Genomic DNA, 11,660 nt, shown 5'->3' with positions numbered 1-11,660 from the left:
TTATTAAACAACTTATAATCATTATTAGAAAGACACTACATTTTATCACTTTTAACTATTTACAAAATATTCTTTGAGTTGTTTAAGTTAAACTAAAATTTATATTTAAGTCGACCCTGTAATGTTATGTTGAAATTAATAATTTATGTATTTTATACAAATTGTTCCAAAATTGTACCTTTAAAATAATAATGGTTTTCATTCAACAATATATTAAAACTAATAAATTAAATATAATATGTTAAAATTTAAAAAACATAACTGTAGAAGTAGAGATATTATTTTAATATTGAAATTTAGTTTATATATGATTACACTTTAGGTTTGATATTTATTTAACATAATTAACCAAATTATAATTATTATTAGAAAGAAATTGAAAAGTCATAGGGGTTTCAAATGAATATGGTGAAATAAAAAATTACATGGGAGTTTCAAATGAATATAGTGAAAGGAAAAATGCTTCCTTTATAAGTATACTAGGCGAATCCCCGGACATTACGCAAGAATAGAATTATATAGTTAAAATAATAACTTTTACCAAATTATAATTTAATATTTCTACTTTGAAACAAAATGTTAGTAGTAAAGCAAACATATAGTTAACATATTAGTTTTATCAAACATTATAGTTTAATTTTGAAGTCATTGTGATATATATACAATTATTTGTTAATTTTATAAACCGTTTAAAATTATGTAAATTATATATCAAATGAATGATAATATAACGGGTAACAAAACATATGAATAGAAATAGTAACATAAAAATAGAAAAACATCTATTATAACATTTGTATTAAAAAAGATATATATACAACGAATAATAAAAAATATGAAAAATAAACACTATAACTTTTAATAACATAAAAACACTAAAACATCTATTATAACATTTATATTAACTCTTCATATTTAAATCACAAATCTCTTCAAATACATTAATGTTTTTAATGAGCATAACTTTACAACCTTATAAAAGAAAGGAAAATAAAAAGTTATTAGTGATTACTAATTAATAATCATAAGTTAAAAATTCTTGAGTTGTAACTAATAAATATACATAAATTAGAAAACTCTTGAGTTGTAGTGTGAGTTTCAAATGAATGTGGTATTTGAAAATGTATTATTATTATTATTATTATTATTATTATTATTATTATTATTATTATCTAAATAATTGATTTTGATGCATCATTTTAATCCCTTCAATTATTAAACATAAAGATATATAATTTTAAATTTATAACATACATAGGTGCATATACATGTTAAACAAATCACATATAATATACATATTTTCATAAATGTCATATGTAATTCTTGTTGTAGTAATATGGATAAATTACTTTCATATGAAGAACATATCATGATAAGTGTATCATAATTACATATCAAATGTTAAAAATTATGTTATCTTTTAAATATTGTCTATTAAATATGTTATGTAGGATAACCCAACAAAAAAAATAATAGAAAATAAACATAATAAGAATAGAAAAACTACAATTAAATAAATAAGAGCATTGGGTGGTTGAATATATAAATAAAGATGTTATATAAACATACATTCAAATCAAAAGAAAAAACTAATGTTCATCAACTTTGCTCAAACAAAAAAAAAAACCTATATCCGTTTTTTGAATCTTCTTTCTTCATTTAACACCATTCAACCATAGAAAATTGATGACAATTCTTCACTAACCTGCAATCAAAATATTTTTCTTGAAAAAGAAGAATCGAAAAGATATTTCAAGCAAAACATTGATATTTGGAGAGTCACATTCAAGATTGAGTAAATATAAAGAAAGAATAGAAAAACTTCATTTGTTTTGGTTGAAAGAAAAAATCATATTACAATTACCATCGATGCGACATAACCCATTTCTTCAAATCATCATATTTGGATCGTAAATGCTTCAACTATATGAAAACTTTTGAATCACAATATCTTCAAATCCTTCTTACATGTAAGAATTTATATAACACAAAAGACACAAAAGATTGGCCTTTTTATAGTAGACTTTTCACTAAATGCTAATTAAATATAATATAAGTTATAAAACTTTTGAGTGTTAAATCATAATTCAGAAAACTTTTGAGTTGCATTAGTTAAAAAAGGGGGTTTCAAATGAATATTGTTTGAGAAAGTTAAAAAATGGGGTTTTAAATGTATGAGATTCAAGAAAAAATACTAACTTTATAAGTATGTATGATAATGAAATGATGATATATAACTAGGATAAAAAGAAAAATATTTCATAAAAGTAAGAGGCAGAAAAAAAGGGTAAAACTTTGAGATTAAAAGTGTAAATTCAAAGTACTAAAATTGAAAATTATACACGAAACCTTTCCATTTCTTCGTAATGCAATGCGCATTCAAAAATTTCTTTATCTTTCCAAAAGGAAGTTTTACAAAAGTTTTTTCAATAAACTCTACTAAAAACAAAAACAAAAAACTCAATTTTATCACGTATATGTTATTACACATTCCAAATTTCAATAAGTAAAGGATATGTATTCACCAAGAAGCACTCTTAAATAAATGGCCCGGACTCATGACCCAAAATTAACATTATATAAAACATTCTTATAACTTATACTTTAGATACCATATATTATTAGTTTCAAGCATTCTGAGCTTCTAAAAATGAATTGAAGTCCTCCCGAGCCTTGCGCATACGAGGTGTGATGCACGAAGATGGTGACGCCGAAGGCGAAGATGTTGAAAAGCGTACGTGACGACGGGAATCATTTGACTTCCTTTCTCCACCACCTTTCGTCTTAAGAACTCCTTTCATATCCTTATCAAACAAAAAGGCCGAACTCACCGGCAAAGTAGCGTCATTGCTCGTTTGTATCAGCTCTAGAGGCAAATCAAAGTAAAGGTTTGAAGAAAAACCACTCCCTCCATCATCATTAAAAAACGCTGATGACCTCCATGATCCACATTCGAATTTTTCAAGAGACACCCTCCGGGATATCACGTGTCTAGTTTCTTCTCGTTCCTCTCTTCTACTTCTCATAACCGGTTTACCCTTACCGAAACCTGGCAAGAACAAGCAAAGAGCTCCGCATTTGAAATCCTCCTCGTTACGTTTCTTTGCCTCTATGATTCTTGTGTAGTCACCATCTTGTGTTGGTTGACCTCTGGGCGTACTATCAGCACTAGCACTCATGGTGCTAGTTTTGATGTTAGTTAAGTCAAACTCATCGTATTGTACAGATGGTCTCCCTCCACCACAAGACTTGCTTCTTTGCAAGTGGTTTTCTTGAAGCCAAACAAGACGAGAAAGAGCTAAAGAGTGTTGATGGGATAAAGACGTGGCCTTGGTTGAAGCTCTTTCTAGAGCTTGATCATGGTCCTTGCCTTTTGTACTTGGTTGAACCCCACGAGGTGATGAACAAGCTGAATTCGGGAGACTTGTGCTAAGAAACTTGTTCTTTTTCAGCATTGAATGCACTTGTTTTTTGGTGGTTTGAGGATTTGGTAAACCCGAACTTGGATGTTCAATAACTTCTTTCATAGAAATCGGATCTATTGAAATATGTCTCTCTTTTTGTACGCCATCTTTAACCATCTCCGTCGACATTGCCACAATAACACTAAATTCTCGGAAAGATCTGGTTACAAAGTAAGGATAACCGATGCATGTGCATATATATATGTACATCATGGAAGAAGTAAGAAGGTGGATGGCATGATTTGTTCCAAAGATGATGTTGTTCAAAGTAGTGATTAGCATGTATTTTTCTTTTCTAAGAAAATGGTGATGCGAACGTCATCAAGAAGGAAGTCAACAGATTACTTGTCTGCACATAGTGATGAAACAATTATTTATATGTTTATTTCAAGTCAACTCCAATATGTCCTTGAAGATTAATATCGGGACACATGGACATCGATTCTGTATAATTTCACACTTGTATATATGTCACTAGGTTAGGTGCATGGCAGCATCAGCAAGCAAGAATAGGTACAAGTAGATTATGTTTAGCATTGTTGTTGGATCATATTTGGAAGCGTAAATCATCATTGGCTTTGTTGCTGAAAAATGACGTGCAAATTACTATTATAATATGTTATTGAAATTGTTATAATTAGATAATTTTAGGTAACTTTATTATTAATTACTTTATTCAAATGAATTTTGGAGTTGCAAAATCAAGTTTCTAGAAATGATTATGTAACATCCTTCCAACATGTTATAGTATTAGTTTAATTTGCTTAACTATAATTATATACCTTTGTATAACATAAATAAATAAAGTTTAATTTTAGGAAAAACGATAATAAAGTCCTTATATATTGGGATCATAATCGATTTAGTCTTTATATTTTTTTTTATTTAATTAAGTCCCAAATACTGTTATCGTATTCAATTTAACCCTTTGACCCGGTCAACGGATTATCCAACTTTCAAAAATTACATTTTTAGCCCAAAATTCAAAATTTATTACAAATTTGGTTCAAAATTTACACTTTTGACCTAGATTTTAAACATTGTTACAAATTTGGTCCAAATTTTACCTTTTTTGCCCAAATTTTAGAATTTTATTATGAATTCATCCTAACTTTAGTTTTTTTACAACTTTTTTTCTTAAAAATTTGTTTCTACTATGTTTTTTCTTTAATTATAAACTCATATTTATACAAAAAAAAACATATTTTCAAATAAAAATCTTATGTTTTCTATATAATTTTTTTTAAATAAAATTTGTTAAACCTCAATTACCATATTTACACCACAGAGTTAAATAAATATATTTGTTAGTATTTGGTCATAATCTAATCTTATATAAAATACTTTTTTTTAATAATATAACTAATACTACCAACCAATCTAAATTTCTTTTACCATTGATCAACAACATTAAAACTAAAATTACATTATATATGAAAGTTATATATATATATATATATATATATATATATATATATATATATATATATATATATATATATATATATATATAATATTTTATTCGTTAGAATTTTTTTAAGAAAAAAGTTAAAATCATAACTTTGATATATTTTTATAACTTTTTAATAAATGTATTATCTAAATAAAACATATACATTCATGGCACATGTCCGATCTAGGTTGTGATTTTTTATTGACAATCAACCTCTTCTTACTTGGATTGTTTATAATCTTGTATTTCCTTTCTTTTTTAATACCATATACCGGTTGCAATTTATTATCGATAAACATATTTTTAGGGGAGTGAGAAATGACCAAAAACAAAATAGCAACATAATATATAAAATATTATAAATATCAATAACACAATAAAATACTTTAATTAAAGTTCTAAATAATTTACACATGAAATTGACAAACTATAATTTAATAGTATAATTTAGGGTTACTTTTAATTTCTTAATTGATTTTTTAAAAGAAATCATACAAATAATCTAAACCTATTGAATATGTTACATAATTTATTGCAGTTTTCCTTTCAACTATTGAATATGTTACATAATTTAGTTAAAGATATAATTATTAAATGTTTTTTCACATGTATATAATAGAAAAAGGAAATTATAATGACGTTTTTAACTATTTTTTTTTCTAATAAAAGCAAAATAATTTGGGTATTTACAATTATTGTATACATCTTATGTTCTGTGTGGGAACAAAATTATTGTTGACACACAAAACACTAAATTCATACATTGTAATGATTTTTTAAACTAGGATAACAAAAGAAAATTAAATTAATGTTCCAATACTCTAAAATTTTAAATAACATGTGGAAAGGAATTTTTTGTATTAACCCACCATCGACATGTTGCTAGTGTTAATTTAGATTAGGGCGTTTGAATATGTTCAATAACTCTATGAAACCAAAAAGGCTTTTATCGACAGTAAAGAGTCACTCACTCAAACAAAAGATCATGAGTTGAAGTCTTATTATAAAACATATGTTGTATTTAGGAATATGTTAGTCCCGTTTCAAAAATAAATCAAATCAAAGCAATAAATAATTATAATCATGTGTAAGCTTTAATTTGTTTACAAGAAATATACATTGTGATCCAAAAAGGTATTTCAAGTCATTTTTAGCATTTTTATCAAATCAAACAGCTTGCATTAAGAAAAAAAATTCATTCAAATTTACGATATTAGAACTTCTATTTTAAACAAAAAACTATAGTCCAATACTTATTTGAAGTGTCTTTTAGCTTTTATGAGGTTTTATCTTTTAAATTATATGTGATTTCACATCTTTTCAAAACTTACAACTATTTTTACTGAATATTTCTATACAAATAAAAAACTTACACTTTTAAACTTCCAATAGCTAATTTTGCTAAATGATCTAAACCAACAAAAAAAAAACATTATATCTAACGTATTGTTCAATTGTTGGCACTAAATTTTATTAAAATAAATAGACGTGTCTAAGAAGGGAACATGGGATAATGCATTTGGTACTTGATTGGATTGTCTTCATCAATACGAAGGTAATTGGACATGGTAGAAAGAGTGAAATAAAAACACATAATTTCACCATTAAAGCATGTACTTGTCTTGGTTGAAATTTATCAATTGAGCTCCACCTATGGAAACATGGTCCATTTTCACACCTTGAGCATCTATTATTTTGTAGGCTTATTTTCAAGAAAAGTTACAAAAAGGAGTCATGGGAATAGGTAAGTTTTGAGGAGAAAAATAAAAAGAAAATGCATACATCATAACAATCACTATCACGGAATATTAATATTATCAAGTTCTGTTTCAAAAAAAAAATCTCATAGGATAAATATTGTTTTAGAGAAGCATATAAATCTTATATGTAAGTCTTCTATAAAAACAAAGACCAATATGTAACACGGGTTTGTATTAGGGGTGACAAACCGGGCCGTCGTGTCGTGTTTTTGTCAGACATGACATGACACGACAAAGTTTTATCTAACACGAACACGACACGACTCGATGTCGTGTTTTTTTTTAACTAACACGAAAACGAACCGATTAGAAAACGACAAACACAACACAACACGACAAAGATAACATAATAAAAAAATTAGTTTATCTAATTAATATTTAATCATACATAACATGAAAAACACGATAAATACATGTTAATCGTGTCAAATTTTAAACACGAACACGAAATGACACGACATCGTATTTTTTACACTTAACACAAACACGACACGAACGTGAATTCGAATTTCAGTTTCGTCCCAATTTCGTTTCGTTCCGTGTATTTTGTCGTGTCGTGTCAACAATTGTCATCCCTAGTTTGTATGCGGTTGATATTGGTTTTCGATCTAGTTAGCATACATGTTTAACCTCCATCGAATTTTTATAGTTAATCGAAATATTTTATAGATTGTAGTGCAAAATCATAAAATAAAGAATCTTTACACCAACATTATTTATCAGAAAAAATTGCATGAATGATCCCTATAGTATGTCAAAATTAGCAGTTTGGACTCACAAAGGTGGTCCAAAAATTTTATTTTATTATGAGTTTGGTTATTTTTTTTATTTTTTATAAAATGACAATATTTCCCTTGGTATTTTTTTTTTTGTTTTTTATTACAAACATCTAAAACAGAAAATAAAAAACAAAATACTCTCTCTCTCTCTCTCTCTCTCTCTCTAGTTAAGAGAACGTCACCACCGACACTCCCGCCGAAAAGCCTGAACACCACCGCCAGAAAAGATGAATGCCACCGGCGCTACCAGAAAAGATGAATGCCACCACCACCACAAGTCAACTCTGCTAGTGTATACCACCACGCCCCCCCCTCCCGCCCCTTTCAGATCTTGATCATCAGAACTTTTTGTAGAAACATCGCATCTTTGCACATGTCGGATAGCCGAATCTGTTACCTACCGTCGGGGCCGTTCGTTGGACCTGAAAACCAACCGTCGGAGCTGCCTGTTATAACAAACCCTAGCGTTGCTGCCATCATAGCAAACCCTAGCATTGTTTTTCTTCTCTCTCATAGATTTGAGGTGGTTAAGGGTTTGCAAAGCCTAGTTTCGTCTATGTCTCTTTGTTTCACTCCTACTCCTACGAAGATGCTAGGTCCAGGTTTGCAATTTCTCTCTCACAGGTAGGAGACGATGTGTATCTCTCATCATCGACGAAATCGACAACGTCTTGTGGTTTCTGGCACCACAATCAACAAACACCGCCATTTCAGACCCGATGAGTAAGATAGCATAACACCTCAGATCTTTAAATCGATTTGTGGGTTTTGTATGTGTGTGTATTAAATATATGTGTGTGTTTTTTTGCGTTGAATTTGTTGAAAATCAATAGATGTTTATGTAGATCATATCTTTGAATCGTTTTTTTGGTTTTGTGTGTTCATTGGATTTGATTATGTGTATGGTTTTGTTTCTGGGATGATTTTTTGGCTTAGATGAAGTGGTAGAAAAAAGTTTAAGTAGAGATAGAGGTGACGGATGGTGGTGGTAGCATAATATGTTCTTCAATCTTTGAATATGTTCTTAGGTGTTTATCAAACACAAACCTAGAGAGAGAGAGAGAGAGAGAGAAGAAGAAGAAGAAGAAGAAGAAGAAGAAGAAGAAGAAGGCTGGAGTGAGATATATACATTTTTTGTAATAAAAAAATATAAAAACAAAAAATACCAGGGGTAAATATGTCTTTAAAATTTTTTTGGAAGATTTTGGACTAAATTTGCAACAAAATAAAACTTTTGGACCACCCTTGCGAGTCCAAACTTTCTACTTTTGACATACCACATGGACCATTCTTGCAAACTTGTCTATTTATTATAGTGGCTCAGTGGTCGATTCAACTTGTTATCGTTTTTGTCAAAACCTTTACCAAACAATTTGTATCTAGTTACAAAGACTAGCAATATCCACTTGAGAAACCACAACGTGGATACGATGGCTAGTATGTATCTTGATTTTAATAACACCATACCCATGCATTTTCTCTCCGAGAAGTGAGGTACATCGACAAGCAGATCGAAATATCTCCGAGTAAAATGTTAGGGCCGCCAAGTCAATTTCACTATTGATGATTGCTTTTAGATTTATGCTTCTTGATGACTGTTTCTTCATGACTATTTCTTAAGGATTTGTATTGTATAATACTAGGGTTTCATTGGCAAACAAGGTAGTTGGGCGAGAAAGGGCAATTGTTGATCAGCGTATGGTTAGTAATTGAGAGCAATTCAGAGTCTTTGAGAGGTTTGGGTCTTATTCACATGCAAGATACATAAGTTATAACCAATCAAATACTAATAACATATCCAAAACGATCCATGCCACAAATTTCCACCTATGATTGGTAATCAGACGTTTTAGGATGAATGTCTGTGAAGACTAAGTTTCGAATGGTTGTGGAAGTCTTTGGGTTTCGATATTAGTTTCGAAAAACAGTTAATAAGATATGTTTTTGTATGTCGAAAAGAGAGCTTCGACATTATTCCTTCTTTCGACATTGGCATAAGATTGGTTGCCCATAACGTCCCTATTTTCAGAATAAACTTTCATTTTAAAATATACATACATACTCATTTTCATAAAGGTACATTCAAAGCAAAAACATTTGTTCATAAATTAAAATCCATAAATTAGAGTTATAACAAAAGTATTGTGGAATCTCCAATCGTTAAGATGTGCATATACAGTCATGCCTTTGCTTCCCTACAAACAGATAAAATACCTGAAAACATTTAATCCACAAATGTAAGCACAAAGTTTAGTAAGTTCCCCAAAATATCACATACAACACAATACAACAAAACATATAAAACAACTATGGGTTATCAACAACCCTATGGACTATCAGCAACCTTGATTTATCAGCAACTCAAATATATCAATATGGGTTATCAGCAACCCTATGGACACAATAAAACATATAAAATAACTATGAGTTATCAGCAACCTTATGGGCTATCAACAACCCTGAGTTATCAGCAACTCAAATATACTAATCTGGGTTATCAACAACCTTGAGCTATTAACAGATCATATACAACAAATTGGGTTATTAGAAACCCTGAGCTATCAGCAGCTCACGTACAACAAATTGGCTTATAAGCAACCCCGAGCTATCAGCAGTCTACATACAACATATGATACAAGTAACATAGTGATAAAACTCACCTGAACTAAACAATAAAAGCTCAACAACAACCTCAGCAACGAAAACATCTAACACAAGCTACCTATAGCCAAAACCGGAACTAGCCTTTAGCTAAACACTCAATTTTACCAGGGTTTGACCAAAACTCAGATTGGTCAAAAAGTCAAAAGTCAACAAGCAAAGGCTCACCATGTTGTGTCAAACCCTTGGTTGCATTGTATTCAGGATACGACATACCAAACATGGGACCTCACATCCACCGCATCGTGGTCAACGATCCACCACATTGCGGTTTCTTAGCTTAACAACCTTCGCCATTAAGGGCTTAATCCTTTAAGTCTAGGGCTACAAATCTCAGATCTAAATCTTTTAAGTGACTTAATGGATAAAGTTTCCAACTTTATCCAATCCCATGGTTCAAACAACCAAGATCTAGACTTTAAGTCTCAAAGATTCCAAGAATGCATCTTTCTCGACTTAATCCATTAAGTCCAAGCCTCAAACTTTCATATATGAATCAACATAATATTTAGATCGATACAGTTTCCAACTTTATCCATTATAAGGCCACAAACATCCAAGATCCAAAACCCTAAGTTGAGAAATGACGGAAAACCCAACTTTCATTAAGTAGGGAGTAAAGAGGGTTCTTTCATGCACTCTCTACTCCACCAAATTACCAAATAACATCCCATACATTAACCAAAATCTCAAGAGTTCTTCTAACTCAATGAAATAAAGGGACCAAAACTTGTTAAAATGGACCAAAAATCCAACAAACTCTTAGATCTATAGATGAATTGCAATAAAGCTTGGATCTTTATGGCCTACCAAGGTCTAAAAGGTGAGTGGAGGTTGAATACTTCAAATACATAGCTTCAAAGACCAATCTTTTTTGTTATTCTTCCTAATAGAGCACAATACCACCAAAACAGTGTAACATCCTAAACTCATTAAAAAAAATTTCATTTTCAAACCATCAAATCCATACAATGTTTGTTCCAAAATCAGTCATATTAAAATATATATATCTATATCATTAGAGTAAAATAATAATCATTAGTGAAGAAAATCATTAGGGGATGATGTACAATCAAGTCGATTCCTTTCTTTTAGAACTGAAATACCTGAGAATGTTTAAACCATAAAACTATAAGCAAAAACGTTAGTGAGTTACTTACCCAAAAAACCACATACCATACATAACATTAGGCCCCACCCATCATAACGGGCCTCACTCACACAACGAGCGCCAACACATATCGGGCCCCACGCATCATACAAGCAGACCCATATCAACATACAAATGGTCCCAACCCAACACACAGTGCAAGAGTCACAAAGATGGCTAGCATCCTACACAGTATAGTGAGAAGATTCACCTTTCTCGTGAAGTCAGACAACCTATAGGTCAATGCTACGAAACAGGTGCTACAACTCACCCATCAAATCAACACAAGGTCCCACCTTAGCCTATACTTTAGAACTAGGAAATTGACCAAAAGTCAACCAAATTCAAAAAGCCAACAGTTAGATTCAAAGTCAACAATCAACTTCACCATCA

The 11,660-nt window shown here is 30.2% G+C and overlaps 1 protein-coding gene across 1 annotated transcript; it reads right to left on the bottom strand.

The window, feature by feature from the left end:
- Positions 1-2,492: 2,492 nt before the first annotated feature.
- LOC111893410 (uncharacterized) lies at positions 2,493-3,611 on the bottom strand. Its single transcript, XM_023889472.3, has one exon. It carries the CDS (start codon positions 3,591-3,593, stop codon positions 2,628-2,630), a length of 966 nt encoding a protein of 321 aa, XP_023745240.2. The 5' UTR covers positions 3,594-3,611; the 3' UTR covers positions 2,493-2,627.
- Positions 3,612-11,660: the final 8,049 nt, after the last annotated feature.

The sequence above is a fragment of the Lactuca sativa genome, chromosome 9, assembly GCF_002870075.4.
Source record: "Lactuca sativa cultivar Salinas chromosome 9, Lsat_Salinas_v11, whole genome shotgun sequence".
Lineage (NCBI taxonomy): Eukaryota > Viridiplantae > Streptophyta > Magnoliopsida > Asterales > Asteraceae > Lactuca > Lactuca sativa.
This window is presented reverse-complemented; position numbering and strand designations above follow the sequence as displayed.